This window comes from Salmo salar, chromosome 18, assembly GCF_965601325.2.
Source record: "Salmo salar chromosome 18, fSalSal1, whole genome shotgun sequence".
NCBI classification, from domain to species: Eukaryota; Metazoa; Chordata; class Actinopteri; order Salmoniformes; family Salmonidae; genus Salmo; species Salmo salar.
The window spans coordinates 95383402-95399650 of record NC_138308.1 but is presented as its reverse complement, the minus strand read 5'-3'; the positions used below and the strand labels follow the sequence as shown (position 1 = coordinate 95399650).

Here is a 16249-nt window from a genome sequence, read left to right as displayed (position 1 = left end):
CGTCAGTCGAAGGCAACTGAAATACATCCAATGATCCAATGTTTGCATTGTGTTTACGCTGTGTATCCCTGTGTGGTTGCCATGGTGTGTATTTAAACACATTGTAGTGTGTAGTTGTGAAGTCTTCATTATCTGGACAGTGTTGAGGGAGTACATCAATCATTGCCTAAGTCATTTTCTCCGCAGTATTTGTGTGTATCAGTCGTGCTGTCAGACAGCCTGCTGGCGAGATGGTGTCCTGGCTAGAATGACACTGTCTGGCAGTAGAGTGTGGATGTGCTGTTATAGTGAAGGTAGCATTGTAATGACAGTTCACAACACTCGGTGTTAATATGCAGTCTGTTCTCCTCCTTTCTCCTCTCCTCCTTTCTCCTCTCCTCCTCCTTTCTCCTCTCCTCCTTTCTCCTCTCCTCCTCCTTTCTCCTCTCTCCTCCTTTCTCCTCTCCTCCTCCTTTCTCCTCTCCTCCTCCTTTCTCCTCTCCTCCTCCTTTCTCCTCCTTTCTCCTCTCCTCCTTTCTCCTCTCCTCCTCCTTTCTCCTCTCCTCCTCCTTTCTCCTCTCCTCCTCCTTTCTCCTCTCCTCCTCCTTTCTCCTCCTTTCTCCTCTCCTCCTCCTTTCTCCTCTCCTCCTCCTTTCTCCTCTCCTCCTTTCTCCTCCTCTCCTCCTTCCTCCTCTCCCCTCCTTTCTCCTCTTCTCCTCCTTTCTCCTCTCCTCCTCCTTTCTCCTCTCCTCCTCCTTTCTCCTCCTTCCTCCTCTCCTCCTCCTTTCTCCTCTCCTCCTCCTTTCTCCTCCTTCCTCCTCTCCTCCTCCTTTCTCCTCTTCTCCTCCTTCCTCCTCTCCTCCTCCTTTCTCCTCTCCTCCTCCTTTCTCCTCTCCTCCTCCTTTCTCTTCTTCTCCTCCTTTCTCCTCTCCTCCTCCTTTTCTCCTCTCCTTCCTCCTCTCCTCCTTTCTCCTCCTTTCTCCTCTTCTCCTCCTGTCTCCTCTCCTCCTCCTTTCTCCTCTCCTCCTCCTTTCTCCTCTTCTCCTCTTCTCCTCCTGTCTCCTCTCCTCCTCCTTTCTCCTCTCCTCCTCCTTTCTCCTCTCCTCCTCCTCTTTCTCCTCTTCTCCTCCTGTCTCCTCTCCTCCTCCTTTCTCCTCCTTTCTCCTCTCCTCCTTTCTCCTCTCCTCCTCCTTTTCTCCTCCTTTCTCCTCTCCTCTCCTCTCCTCCTTCCTCCTTTCTCCTCCTTTCTCCTCTTCTATCTAATAATCTTCTTCTTCTCTCTCCTTCAGGAACACTTCTGGAGTCTGGATAAGAAGGAGACAAAGGTTCCTCCTAAAATCACCATCCAGATCTGGGACAACGACAAGTTCTCTTTCGACGACCATCTCGGTGTGTGTGTGTGTGTGGAGGGGGGGGGGGGGGGTGTGTGTGTATGTATGTATCCATCACCACTTGCTCACGCCAACTGAATCTCTCTCTCGCTTTCTCTCTCTCTCTCTCTCTCTCTCTCTCTCTCTCTCTCTCTCTATCTCTCTCCTCTCTTTCTCTCGCTCTCTCACTATACATTATATATATATATATATGACTGTCTCGTTCCCTGTCCATTCCATATTTTCCTCTGTCCCTCCATCCCTCGTTTAACCACAGGTCTGTTAAATGCCCCATTAGTCATCTCTGACATGACAAGAACAGAACCAGTAAAAACACACTACTGATAGGAACCTGATGTGTGTGTGTGTGTGTGTGTGTGTGTGTGTGTGTGTGTGGTGTGTCCTTCTCAACCCTTGCGTGAACCACACACACTGCTACTTGCACAGTAGACATTTTTACAGTTGATCTACAAGTTCATCTGCAGTGAAAACAGTGTGTGAGTGCGTTCCTGTGTGTGTGTGTGTGTGTGTGTGTGTGTTAGTTTACAGATGACTGATAGATAACAGATATCTTCTTAATTATTACTGCTGTGATATTCTAATGCTGTCAGCACATTCTAAGCAAGGGAGTGGTGTTAGTTTCTCTATGTTTTATAGCCCTCTCCCTTCTCCCTTCTATTCCTCTCTTTCTTTCTCTCTCTCTATCTCTCTCCTTTTCTCTCTCTTCCATTTCTCTTTATTTCTTTCTCTCTCTCTCTCTCTCTCTCTCTCTCTCTCTATCTCTCTCCCTTTCTCTCTCTTCCATTTCTCTCTTTCTTTCTTTCTTTCTCTCTCTCTCTCTTCCATTTCTCTCTTTCTCTCGCTCTACCTTCCTCTCTTTCTCTCTCTCTTCCATTTCTCTCCCCACCATTCTCCAATTGAACAATAGAGTGATTTTCCTCCTCCAGGTTGTCTAGAGATGGATCTTCACCACATGCAGCGACCAGCTAAATCACCAGAGAAATGTACCTTAGACATACTGTCACAAGGACAGGAGAGTCTGGTGTCGCTGTTTCCAACAGAAGACGGTCAAGGGCTGGTGGCCGTGTGTGTGTGACAGCAACGGGGAGAAGATAATCGCTGTGAGTAGACACACACACACACACACACACACACACACACACACACACACACACACACACACACACACACACACACACACACACACACACACACACACACACACACACACACACACACACACACCATGATCAAAGTAATGTACAGACAGACAGACATTGTCTGCTCACACACAAGTCAATATAAATGTTAAGATAATTTTATTTTTAATAGTAAGTTTCTTCATATTTTGCCTCTAAATGGTGTTATGCCCATCCTTTCTTTTCTCCCCCCTTCCTCCTCTCCCTCCCTCTTCTCCCCATCCCTCTTCTCCCATCCCTCCTCTCCCTCCCTCTTCTCCCCATCCCTCTTCTCCCCATCCCTCCTCTCCCTCCCTCTTCTCCCCATCCCTCTTCTCCCCATCCCTCCTCTCCCCATCCCTCCTCTCCTCATCCCTCTTCTCCCCCATCCCTCCTCTCCCTCCCTCCTCTCCCCATCCCTCCTCTCCCCATCCCTCCTCTCCCCATCCCTCTTCTCCCCATCCCTCCTCTCCCTCCCTCTTCTCCCCATCCCTCTTCTCCCCATCCCTCCTCTCCCTCCCTCTTCTCCCCATCCCTCCTCTCCCTCCCTCCTCTCCCTCCCTCTTCTCCCCATCCCTCTTCTCCCCCATCCTCTTCTCTCCTCTTCTCTCTATCCCTCTTCTCCCTATCCTCTTCTTCCCATCCCTCCCCTCCCCCACTCTTCTCCCCATCCCTCTTCTCCCCATCCCTCTTCTCCCCATCCTCTTCTCTCCTCTTCTCTCTATCCCTCTTCTCCCCATCCTCTTCTCCCTCCCTCTTCTCCCTCCCTCTCTCCCCATCCTCTTCTCCCTCCCTCTTCTCCCCATCCTCTTCTCCCTCCCTCTCCTCCCCATCCCTCTTCTCTCCCTCCCTCTTCTCCCTCCCTCTTTTCCCCATCCTCTTCTCCCTCCCCTCTCCTCCTCCCCATCCCTCTTCTCCCCATCCCTCTTCTCCCCATCCCTCTTCTCCCCATCCTCTTCTCTCCTCTTCTCCCCACCCCTTTTCTCCCCATCCCTCTTCTCCCCATCCTCTTCTCCCTCCCTCTTCTCCCCATCCCTCCTCTCCCCATCCTCTTCTCCCCATCCCTCTTCTCCCCATCCTCTTCTCTCCTCTTCTCCCCATCCCTCTTCTCCCCATCCCTCTTCTCCCCATCCTCTTCTCTCCTCTTCTCCCCATCCCTCTTCTCCCCATCCCTCTTCTCCCCATCCCTCTTCTCCCCATCCCTCTTCTCTCCCTCCCTTCTCCCCATCCCTCTTCTCCCCATCCTCTTCTCCCTCCCTCTTCTCCCCATCCCTCTTCTCTCCCTCCCTCTTCTCCCCATCCTCTTCTCCCTCCCTCTTCTCTCCCTCCCTCTTCTCCCCATCCCTCTTCTCCCCATCCTCTTCTCCCTCCCTCTTCTCCCTCCCTCTTCTCCCTCCCTCTTCTCCCCATCCTCTTCTCCCTCCCTCTTCTCCCTCCCTCTTCTCTCCCTCCCTCTTCTCCCCATCCCTCTTCTCCCCATCCTCTTCTCCCCATCCTCTTCTCCCTCCCTCTTCTCTCCCTCCCTCTTCTCCCCATCCCTCTTCTCCCCATCCTCTTCTCCCTCCCTCTTCCCCCTCCCTCTTCTCCCTCCCTCTTCTCCCCATCCCTCTTCTCTCCCTCCCTCTTCTCCCCATCCCTCTTCTCCCCATCCTCTTCTCCCTCCCTCTTCTCCCTCCCTCTTCTCCCTCCCTCTTCTCCCCATCCCTCCCTCTTCTCCCTCCCTCTTCTCCCCATCCTCTTCTCCCTCCCACTTCTCCCCATCCCTTCTCCCTCCCTCCTCTCCCCATCCCTCCTCTCCCCATCACTCTTCTCCCCATCACTCTTCTCCCCATCACTCTTCTCCCCATCCCTCCTCTCCCTCCCTCTTCTCCCCATCCCTCCTCTCCCTCCCTCCCTCCCTCTTCTCCCTCCCTCTTCTCCCTCCGTCTTCTCCCTCCCTCTTCTCCCCATCCTCTTCTCTCCTCCCTCTTTTCCCTCCACCCTCTCCCCCTAGGGTAAAGTGGAGATGTCTCTAGAGATCGTTTCAGAACAGGAACAGGATGAGAGACCAGCAGGACAAGGCAGAGATGAACCCAACATGAACCCTCACCTGGAGGATCCACAGTGAGTAATACACCTGTCCTCCTCTGATCTCAAAACCTATCAAAATTAAAACGTCGGTTGAACCACACAGTCTACATCATTCGCTGTCTATGTATTCCCAGAAATGTTGTAGTCTCGAAAAGTTCCCTGCACATTTGACAGAGGCTCCCAGAAATGGTGCCATCTAGTCAGCCAGAGACATTGTTCCCTAAATATTCCGTCCACATACTTTACTGTCCATAATGTCTTTACTGTCCATAATGTCTTTACTGTCCATACTGTCCATAATGTCTTTACTGTCCATAATGTCTTTACTGTCCATAATGTCTTTACTGTCCATAATGTCTATACTGTCCATACTGTCCATAATGTCTATACTGTCCATAATGTCTTTACTGTCCATAATGTCTTTACTGTCCATAATGTCTATACTGTCCATAATGTCTATACTGTCCATAATGTCTATACTGTCCATACTGTCCATAATGTCTCTACTGTCTTTACTGTCCATAATGTCTATACTGTCCATAATGTCCATAATGTCTCTACTGTCTTTACTGTCCATAATGTCTTTACTGTCCATAATGTCTTTACTGTCCATAATGTCTATACTGTCCATACTGTCTATACTGTCTATACTGTCCATAATGTCTATACTGTCCATAATGTCCATAATGTCTTTACTGTCCATAATGTCTATACTGTCCATACTGTCTATACTGTCCATAATGTCTATACTGTCCATAATGTCTATACTGTCCATAATGTCTTTACTGTCCATAATGTCTTTACTGTCCATACTGTCCATAATGTCTATACTGTCCATAATGTCTTTACTGTCCATAATGTCTATACTGTCCATAATGTCTATACTGTCCATAATGTCTATACTGTCCATAATGTCTATACTGTCTATTCTGTCTATAATGTCTATACTCTCCATAATGTCCATAATGTCTATACTGTCCATAATGTCTTTACTGTCCATAATGTCTTTACTGTCCATAATGTCTTTACTGTCCATAATGTCTATACTGTCCATAATGTCTATACTCTCCATACTGTCCATAATGTCTATACTGTCCATAATGTCTATACTGTCCATAATGTCTATACTGTCCATAATGTCCACAATGTCTCTACTGTCTTTACTGTCCATAATGTCTATACTGTCCATAATGTCTATACTGTCCATAATGTCTATACTGTCCATAATGTCCATAATGTCTATACTGTCCATAATGTCCATAATGTCTTTACTGTCCATAATGTCTATACTGTCCATAATGTCCATAATGTCTATACTGTCCATAATGTCTATACTGTCCATAATGTCTATACTGTCCATAATGTCCATAATGTCTCTACTGTCTTTACTGTCCATAATGTCTATACTGTCCATAATGTCTTTACTGTCCATAATGTCTTTACTGTCCATAATGTCTATACTGTCCATAATGTCTATACTGTCCATAATGTCTATACTGTCCATAATGTCCACAATGTCTCTACTGTCTTTACTGTCCATAATGTCTATACTGTCCATAATGTCTATACTGTCCATAATGTCTTTACTGTCCATAATGTCTTTACTGTCCATAATGTCTTTACTCTCCATAATGTCTATACTGTCCATAATGTCTATACTGTCCATAATGTCTATACTGTCCATAATGTCTTTACTGTCCATAATGTCTTTACTGTCCATAATGTCTTTACTCTCCATAATGTCTATACTGTCCATAATGTCTATACTGTCCATAATGTCTATACTGTCCATAATGTCTATACTGTCCATAATGACTATACTGTCTATACTGTCTTTACTGTCCATAATGTCTTTACTCTCCATAATGTCTATACTGTCCATAATGTCTTTACTGTCCATAATATCTATACTGTCCATACTGTCCATAATGTCTTTACTGTCCATAATGTCTTTACTGTCCATACTGTCCATAATGTCTATACTGTCCATAATGTCTATACTGTCCATAATGTCTATACTGTCCATAATGTCTTTACTGTCCATAATGTCTATACTGTCCATACTGTCTATACTGTCCATAATGTCTATACTCTCCATACTGTCCATAATGTCTATACTGTCCATAATGTCTATACTGTCCATAATGTCTATACTGTCCATAATGTCCACAATGTCTCTACTGTCTTTACTGTCCATAATGTCTATACTGTCCATAATGTCCATAATGTCTATACTGTCCATAATGTCCATAATGTCTTTACTGTCCATAATGTCTATACTGTCCATAATGTCCATAATGTCTATACTGTCCATAATGTCTATACTGTCCATAATGTCTATACTGTCCATAATGTCTATACTGTCCATAATGTCTATACTGTCTATACTGTCTATACTGTCCATAATGTCTATACTGTCTTTACTGTCCATAATGTCTATAATGTCCATAATGTCTCTGCTGTCTTTACTGTCCATAATGTTTATACTGTCCATAATGTCTATACTGTCCATAATGTCTTTACTGTCCATAATGTCTATACTGTCCATAATGTCCACAATGTCTCTACTGTCTTTACTGTCCATAATGTCTATACTGTCCATAATGTCTTTACTGTCCATAATGTCTTTACTGTCCATAATGTCTATACTGTCCATAATGTCTATACTGTCCATAATGTCTATACTGTCCATAATGTCCACAATGTCTCTACTGTCTTTACTGTCCATAATGTCTATACTGTCCATAATGTCTATACTGTCCATAATGTCTTTACTGTCCATAATGTCTTTACTCTCCATAATGTCTATACTGTCCATAATGTCAATACTGTCCATAATGTCTATACTGTCCATAATGTCTATACTGTCCATAATGACTATACTGTCTATACTGTCTTTACTGTCCATAATGTCTATACTGTCCATAATGTCTTTACTCTCCATAATGTCTATACTGTCCATAATATCTATACTGTCCATACTGTCCATAATGTCTTTACTGTCCATAATGTCTTTACTGTCCATAATGTCTTTACTCTCCATAATGTCTATACTGTCCATAATATCTATACTGTCCATACTGTCCATAATGTCTATACTGTCCATAATGTCTATACTGTCTATACTGTCTTTACTGTCCATAATGTCTATACTGTCCATAATTTGTTAATTCTATTCTTGTACTTTTAGAATTGTTTGTATTGTTGTGAATTGTTAGATCCTACTGCACTGTTAGAGCTAGGAACACAAGCATTTATCTAGATACTACTGCACTGTTGGAGCTAGGAACACAAGCATTTATCTAGATACTACTGCACTGTTGGAGCTAGGAACACAAGCATTTATCTAGATACTACTGCACTGTTGGAGCTAGGAACACAAGCATTTATCTAGATACTACTGCACTGTTGGAGCTAGGAACACAAGCATTTATCTAGATACTACTGCACTGTTGGAGCTAGGAACACAAGCATTTATCTAGCTACTACTGCACTGTTGGAGCTAGGAACACAAGCATTTATCTAGATACTACTGCACTGTTGGAGCTAGGAACACAAGCATTTATCTAGATACTACTGCACTGTTGGAGCTAGGAACACAAGCATTTATCTAGATACTACTGCACTGTTAGAGCTAGGAACACAAGCATTTATCTAGATACTACTGCACTGTTGGAGCTAGGAACACAAGCATGTCACTACACCCACAATAACACCTACTAAATATGTATGTGTATATATATGTATAACCAATAAAATTTGATTTGATTTTGAAGACATTGTAGTACATCCTGTTATACTAATGAATATTTTTCTCTCTCGTTCTCCCTCTCCTCTCTCCCCCCTCTCTCTCTTTTCTCCAGACGTCCAGAGACATCGTTCCTGTGGTTCTCCTCTCCTTACAAGACGTTGAAGTACATCCTGTGGGGGAGATACAAATTCCTCATCCTCCTCTTCATCCTCCTCTTCTTCCTCTTCCTCTTCATCGGAGTCTTCCTCTACTCCTTCCCTGTGAGTGATGAAGGGATGTGTGTGTGGGGGGGGGAGTATGTCTGTGTTTCCTAATATAAGCGATGAATGGTGAGGATTAGAAATTTAATTCACAGAATATTTTTTTCTGAGTCTAAGATTTGGATGTTGGATATGTGTGTGTTTATCTTCGTGTGTGTTATTTAACTCCATCTCTCTCCTCACATCTAGAACTACGCAGCCATGAAGATGGTCGGACCGTTCGGTGGACCTGCTAAAGGAACTGAATGAACTAGCAAAAAGAAGAGAACAACGAGAGGAGAGAAGGAGAGGAAAAAAAACACGATGGAGAGAAAAGCCAAAGAAAACACAATGAAAAGAACAACTGACTGAATAACCAAAAAAGGGAGAGGAAGGGTGGCAGGGTAGCCTAGCGGATAAGAGTGTTAGCAGCCACTGAAAAGTCGCTGGTTCAAATCCCTGAGCCGACTAGGTGGAAAATCTCTCGATGTACCCTTGAGCAAGACACTTAACCCTAATTGTTCCTGTAAGTTCATCTGGATAAAAGCGCCCGATATACAATACCGGTCAAAAGTTTTAGAAAAACCAACTCATTCAAGCGTTTTTTCTTGCCAAGAGTCTGCAAAGCTGTCATCAAGTCAAAGGGTGGCTATTTGAAGAATCTGAAATATCAAATATATTTAGATTTGTTTAACACTTTTTTTGGTTACTACATGATTCAATACGTGTTATTTCATAGTTTTGATGTCTTCACTATTATTCTATAATGTAGAAAATAGTAAAAATCAAGAAAAACCCTGGAATGAGTAGGTGTACTAAAACTTTTGACCGGTAGTGTACGACTAACATCTAAAAGTAAAATGACAGAGGAAACAGGAGAAATAACTTTGCAGCACATCAACAAATGACTTCCCCCCCCCCCCCCCCCCCCCACATCTCGTCTGATCTTTGACATCTCCCACTACGTAGCCTGGTAGCTACGTCACTGGCATCCTATTCTTTTCATGTCACAAGGCAACACTTTCCTATCAATCATCTGTAAAAAAAAAAAAAAATACTATAAAATTCAATTAGAGAGTTCAGTCTGTGTGTCTGCGTGTTCCTACCATGGTCTCGCCCCAGTACTGAACCCTCTCCCTGTTCACTTTGATTCCCCGTCACCCTTTAATGTCTCTCTCTCTCTCTCTCTCCCTCTAATCTCTCTCTCATCCCTCCTTCCTTCATGTCGTCAAGAAAATCTTGCCCTCTTTTCACAGCTAGGCGCTCCTATCTTTTTTTCTTCATGCAGAGAGAGGGGGATCGATCTACCTCCCTCGCTCCTTTCATCCCTTCCTCCCACATCTCTTTCAACTTTCCCTTGTTCCCTGTGCTGGGTTAAGTCGTGGATTTGGTCATCGTGTTCGGAGGCTGGTGATTATTAAATATCATGCGAGACACACACATTTTTTTTTTCAGTTCAGGTTTTGCCAAAGTGAATGTACTGTTATAGCCCACAAATGCAAACCATGATCAAAGTAGTGGACAGACAGACAGACAGACAGGCAGGCAGGCAGGCAGGCAGGCAGGCAGGCAGGCAGGCAGGCAGGCAGGCAGACAGACAGACAGACAGACAGACAGACAGACAGACAGACAGACAGACAGACAGACAGACAGACAGACAGACAGACAGACAGATAGCCTTAAATAAGTGGAAGGCATATCCCCCAAAGGCTTATGGAAAAACCCTCGGTTGTTTCCCAAAACAAGTGGCTGGTGATCATTGTGTTTTTTGCCCCCAAAAATCCCAGTATGTATCTTTAAATATGTAGCTGCCAATAGCCTTATAGATAAACCTTTTACTGCAAAGCTATTTTGCTATAAAGCCTAGACAATCCTGCTGGAATGAGGACCTGAAACCCTCAGTGACTGTCAGTCCAATGCTGTTACCCCCCCCCCCAAGATGACTGGACCTCTTCACTAGAACAACTTGCCATTACATACTGTTAATGGTTTAGCCTTCACAGTATTGCTGCCTGACAGAATCGTTTAGTCTTCACAGTATTGCTGCCTGACAGAATCGTTTAGCCTTCACAGTATTGCTGCCTGACAGAATCGTTTAGCCTTCACAGTATTGCTGCCTTAAAGAATCGTTTAGCCTTCACAGTATTGCTGCCTGACAGAATCGTTTAGCCTTCACAGTATTGCTGCCTGACAGAATTGTTTAGCCTTCACAGTATTGCTGCCTGACAGAATCGTTTAGCCTTCACAGTATTGCTGCCTGACAGAATTGTTTAGCCTTCACAGTATTGCTGCCTTAAAGAATCGTTTAGCCTTCACAGTATTGCTGCCTTAAATAATCGTTTAGCCTTCACAGTATTGCTGCCTGACAGAATCGTTTAGCCTTCACAGTATTGCTGCCTTAAAGAATCGTTTAGCCTTCACAGTATTGCTGCCTGACAGAATCGTTTAGCCTTCACAGTATTGCTGCCTGACAGAATTGTTTAGCCTTCACAGTATTGCAGCCTTAAAGAATCGTTTAGCCTTCACAGTATTGCTGCCTGACAGAATCGTTTAGCCTTCACAGTATTGCTGCCTGACAGAATTATAGAAATGCATTAAGTATTTTCTGTATATGTTTGTGTATTATGTGTCAATATTCAAAATAAACTTTATTCATGTCAACGGGTTTTATATTTTCTGTTGAGTATTATATTATGTTGCGTATGTTTATGAGTATTTATTTACCCTTTTGTTTGTTAAACTCATCTAGATACAGCGCCTACGGAAAGTATTCACACCCCTTTGGCTTTTTCAACATTGTGTTATGTTACAAGATGGGATAAAAAAAAATAAAAAATATTTAATTGATATTTTTGGTCAACGATCTACACAAAATACTCTAACGTGGAAGTAAAATAAAAATAAAAAAATGAATTTATGAAAAATTCTGTACAAATATATTTTCATTAGTATTCAGCTCCCTGAGTCTGTACATGTTAGAATCACCTTTGGTAGAGATTAAAGCTGTGATTCGTTCTGGGTAAGTTTCTAAAAGCTTTTCACGCTTGGATCGGGAAACACTTGTCTACTATTCTTTAAACAATTATTCAAGCTCTGTGAAATTGGTGCCCTTCTTTGTGAGGCATTGGGAAAAAAACTCTCTCTGGTCTTTTGTCATTGAATCTTTGCTTGAAATTCACTTCTCGACTGAGGGACTTTACAGGTTATCTTGAAGCACGTTTTTTTTGCTCCTGAAGTTATTTAGTCTTGCCGTAACAAAGGGCTTGAATACTTATTGACTCATGACATTGAGCCTTGAGTCAACAATTAAAATTCAGGCTGTAACACAACAAATGTGAAAAAAGGCAAAAGATTGTGAATACTTTCTGTATACAGTGAACAGAACAAAGTAAAATGTTCTTTGCATAATCAGATTTTCCAATTAATATAATAATATGCCCACATCTGAAGTCATGGTGGCAAAGTATAAGCATCGCTAATTATTCTGTCCTCAAACACACATCTGTCTGTCTGTCTGTCTGTCTGTCTGTCTGTCTGTCTGTCTGTCTGTCTGTCTGTCTGTCTGTCTGTCTGTCTGTCTGTCTGTCTGTCTGTCTGTCGCCAAATCAGCCCAAATGATCCGTCGTGCTCTGAGACGAAACAGAACATTAATTGACCATGAATCATGATGCTAGAAAACCAGGCAGAGGTAGATGGACCAGAGGTAGATGGACCAGAGGTAGATGGACCAGAGGTAGATGGACCAGAGGTAGATGGACCAGAGGTAGATGGACCAGAGGTAGATGGACCAGAGGTAGATGGACCAGAGGTTGAAGGACCAGAGGTAGATGGACCAGAGGTAGATGGACCAGAGGTAGATGGACCAGAGGTAGAAGGACCAGAGGTAGATGGACCAGAGGTAGATGGACCAGAGGTAGATGGACCAGAGGTAGATGGACCAGAGGTAGAAGGACCAGAGGTAGAAGGACCAGAGGTAGATGGACCAGAGGTAGAAGGACCAGAGGTAGATGGACCAGAGGTAGATGGACCAGAGGTAGATGGACCAGAGGTAGATGGACCAGAGGTGGATGGACCAGAGGTGGATGGACCAGAGGTGGATGGACCAGAGGTAGAAGGACCAGAGGTAGATGGACCAGAGGTAGATGGACCAGAGGTAGATGGACCAGAGGTAGAAGGACCAGAGGTAGATGGACCAGAGGTAGATGGACCAGAGGTAGATGGACCAGAGGTAGATGGACCAGAGGTAGAAGGACCAGAGGTAGATGGACCAGAGATGGATGGACCAGAGGTAGATGGACCAGAGGTAGAAGGACCAGAGGTAGATGGACCAGAGGTAGATGGACCAGAGGTAGATGGACCAGAGGTAGAAGGACCAGAGGTAGATGGACCAGAGGTAGATGGACCAGAGGTAGATGGACCAGAGGTAGAAGGACCAGAGGTAGAAGGACCAGAGGTAGATGGACCAGAGGTAGATGGACCAGAGTTGGAGTAGAAAAGTGGCGACAGGGATAAAAGGAGTGTCAAGGTTCATGGAGAGGATCGTCATGAACACACACACACACACACCAAGTGTGTGTGTGTGTGTGTGTGTGTGTGTGTGTGTGTGTGTGTGTGTGTGTGTGTGTGTGTGTGTGTGTGTGTGTGTGTGTTTAGGCAGTGCCCTGACTGTACCAGCCTCTCCCTCCAATAAGCCCATGTTAACAGGCCTCTGAAGACCTGGCAGTCGCATAGAACACAATTACCCTTAACTTGTCCCGGGACACACCGTTACACACTTTTATTTAAGGAAAATGTGACTCTCCATACCCCTTCCCACCCACCCTTCCCCCCTCTCCCCGTCCATACCTCCTTCCTCCCTTCCTCCCTCCCTCCCTACATCTATCCTTCCCTCCATACCTCCATTATTTCCTTCTTCTCTTCAATCCTAAACAGACTAAAGACCAGACCACTTTGGTGTTAGGGGCTGGAATTTGTCATATTGGGTGTGACTTCTGACCTACACCGTCTGCAGATGTCTAGAAAATTAACAACTTTCTCTCTCCTTCAAAGTTTTTCTCTGTGTGTGACCTAAATGATTACTGTTCCGTTCTCTCCTTTATATTTTTCACTTTCAGGCTTCCCTTCTCTCTCTCTCTCTTTTTTTTCTCCCTCTCTCTATCTGTCTCTCTCTGTCTCTCTCTCTGCCTCTCTCTGTCTTTCCCTGTCTCTCTCTCTATCTGTCTCTCTCTCTGTCTCTCTATCTCTCTCTCTGTCTCTCTCTCTCTTTCTGTATCTGCCTCTCTCTGTCTTTCCCTGACTCTCTCTCTATCTTTCTCTCTCTCTGTCTTTCCCTGTCTCTCTCTCTGTCTCTCTCTCTCTCTCTGTCTTCTTTCAATTCAATTTCAATATCAATTTAAGGGGCCTTATTTGCATTGCCAAAGCAAGTGAAGTAGATAGTAAATAAAAGCGAATTAAACAATACAAAATTTGCAGTAAACATTACACTCACAAAAGTTCCAAAAGATTAAAGACATTTCAAATATCATATGTCTATATACAGTGTAATGATATGCAAATAGTTATAGTACAAAAGGGAAAATTAATATAGGTTGTATTTACAATCGTGCTTGTTCTTCACTTGTTGCTCAGGCAACAGGTCATAAATCTTCTTGCCGTGATGGCACACTTTGATATTTCACCCGCTAGATATGGGAGTTTATGGAAATTGGATTTGTTTTCGAATTTGTTTTCAATTTATTTTCGAATTCCTAGAAGGTCAGCATCGCGGAGTCGCCTCTTCACTGTCGATGTTGAGACTGGTGTTTTGCGGGTACTATTTAATGAATCTGCCAGTTGAGGACTTGTGAGGCGTCTGTTTCTCAAACTAGACACTCTAATGTATTTCTCCTCTTGCTCAGTTGTGCACCGGGGCCTCCCACTCCTCTTTCTATTCTGGTTAGAGCCAGTTTGCGCTGTTCTGTGAAGGGAGTAGTACACAGACATCTTCAGTTTATTGGCAATTTATTGTATGGAATAGCCTTCATTTCTCAGAACAAGAATAGACTGACAGGTTTCAGAAGAAAGTTCTTTGTTTCTGGCCATTTTGAGCCTGTAATCGAACCCATAAATGCTGATGCTCCAGATACTCAACTAGTCTATAGAAGGCCAGTTTTATTGCTTCTTTAATCAGCACAACAGTTTTCAGCTGTGCTAACATAATTGCAAAAGGGTTTTCTAATGATCAATTAGCCTTTTAAAATGATCAACTTGGATTAGCTAACACAACGTGCCATTGGAACCCAGGAGTGATGGTTGCTGATAATGGGCCTCTGCACGCCTACGTAGATATTCCATTAAAAACATCTGCCGTTTCCAGCTACAACAGTCATTTACAACATTAACAATGTCTACACTGTATTTCTGATCAATTTGATATTATTTTAATGGACAAACATCTGATTTTCTTTCAAAAACAAGGACATTTCTAAGTGACCCCAAACTTTTGAACGGTATTGTATATAGGCAGCAGCCTCCGTGTGCTAGTGATGGCTGGGTTAACAAGGTAAGCATAGTTTACCAAGAGCTAGAAGCAAGGCAGCCCTCTCTGTCGGCACCATTATCATCAGTTCAATCAACATGCAGGTCAGACGGGGCGGCAGGGTAGCCTAGTGGTTAGAGGCAGGTAGCCTAGTGGTTAGAGACAGGTAGCCTAGTGGTTAGAGACAGGTTGCCTAGTGGTTAGAGACAGGTAGCCTAGTGGTTAGAGACAGGTAGCCTAGTGGTTAGAGACAGGTAGCCTAGTGGTTAGAGCCTAGTGGTTAGAGACAGGTAGCCTAGTGGTTAGAGCAGGGAGCCTAGTGGTTAGAGCCTAGTGGTTAGAGACAGGTAGCCTAGTGGTTAGAGACAGGTAGCCTAGTGGTTAGAGCCAGGGGGCAGGTAGCCTAGTGGTTAGAGCAGGGAGCCTAGTGGTTAGAGCCTAGTGGTTAGAGGCAGGGTAGCCTAGTGGTTAGAGGCAGGGTAGCCTAGTGGTTAGAGGGCAGGGTAGCCTAGTGGTTAGAGCGTTGGACCAGTAACCTGAAAGGTTGCAAGATCGAATCCCCGAGCTGACAAGGTAAAAATCTGTCGTTCTGCCCCTGAACAAGGCTGTTCCCAAGCCGTCATTGAAAATAAGAATTTGTTCTTAACTGACTTGCCTAGTTAAATAAATAAGATAAAACCTGCTGGTCTGCTGTATTACATTAGCACCACACCAAGGTGTGTGTGTATGTGTGTGTGTATGTGTGTGTGTGTGCCTCAAAAGGCCTTATCTTATAAACTACATCTGTTGAGAGCAATGACTGATCCTGCCAACCTTCAAAACATGGGGTGTACACACACACACTCTTTCACCTTCACAATAGAGGTTACAAAAAACATATATCGTAATATTTAAAAGTAAATAAATAAAAGTCTGAAAACAATGCCCAGATTAGTGAGGTGTTTACAGATAATTATAGAATTGAATGAAATTGCCCTTAAGAGGCTGACTTCAGGTCAGTTGTAAATGTAATCCTCTGTTAGTTAAGGTTATGACTGAAGACCTGTACTGATCCTAGAGCAGGCTCTGAGGCTAACTTCTACCTGCAGTGATAATGATCTATCCCTGGTTTCTCACTGAGTGGTTTGTCTGGTCCTTTATGATGG

The 16249-nt window shown here is 43.9% G+C and overlaps 1 protein-coding gene across 1 annotated transcript in view; it reads left to right on the top strand.

The window, feature by feature from the left end:
- LOC145861706 (dysferlin-like) overlaps positions 1-11248 on the top strand; it is a 182712-nt gene extending 171464 nt beyond the window's left edge. The window contains 6 exon segments of the mRNA XM_082964598.1: positions 1269-1368; positions 2297-2400; positions 2402-2470; positions 4521-4630; positions 8461-8608; positions 8798-11248. Coding sequence (XP_082820724.1) covers positions 1269-1368; positions 2297-2400; positions 2402-2470; positions 4521-4630; positions 8461-8608; positions 8798-8857 — 591 coding nt within the window. The 3' untranslated portion in view covers positions 8858-11248.
- Positions 11249-16249: the final 5001 nt, after the last annotated feature.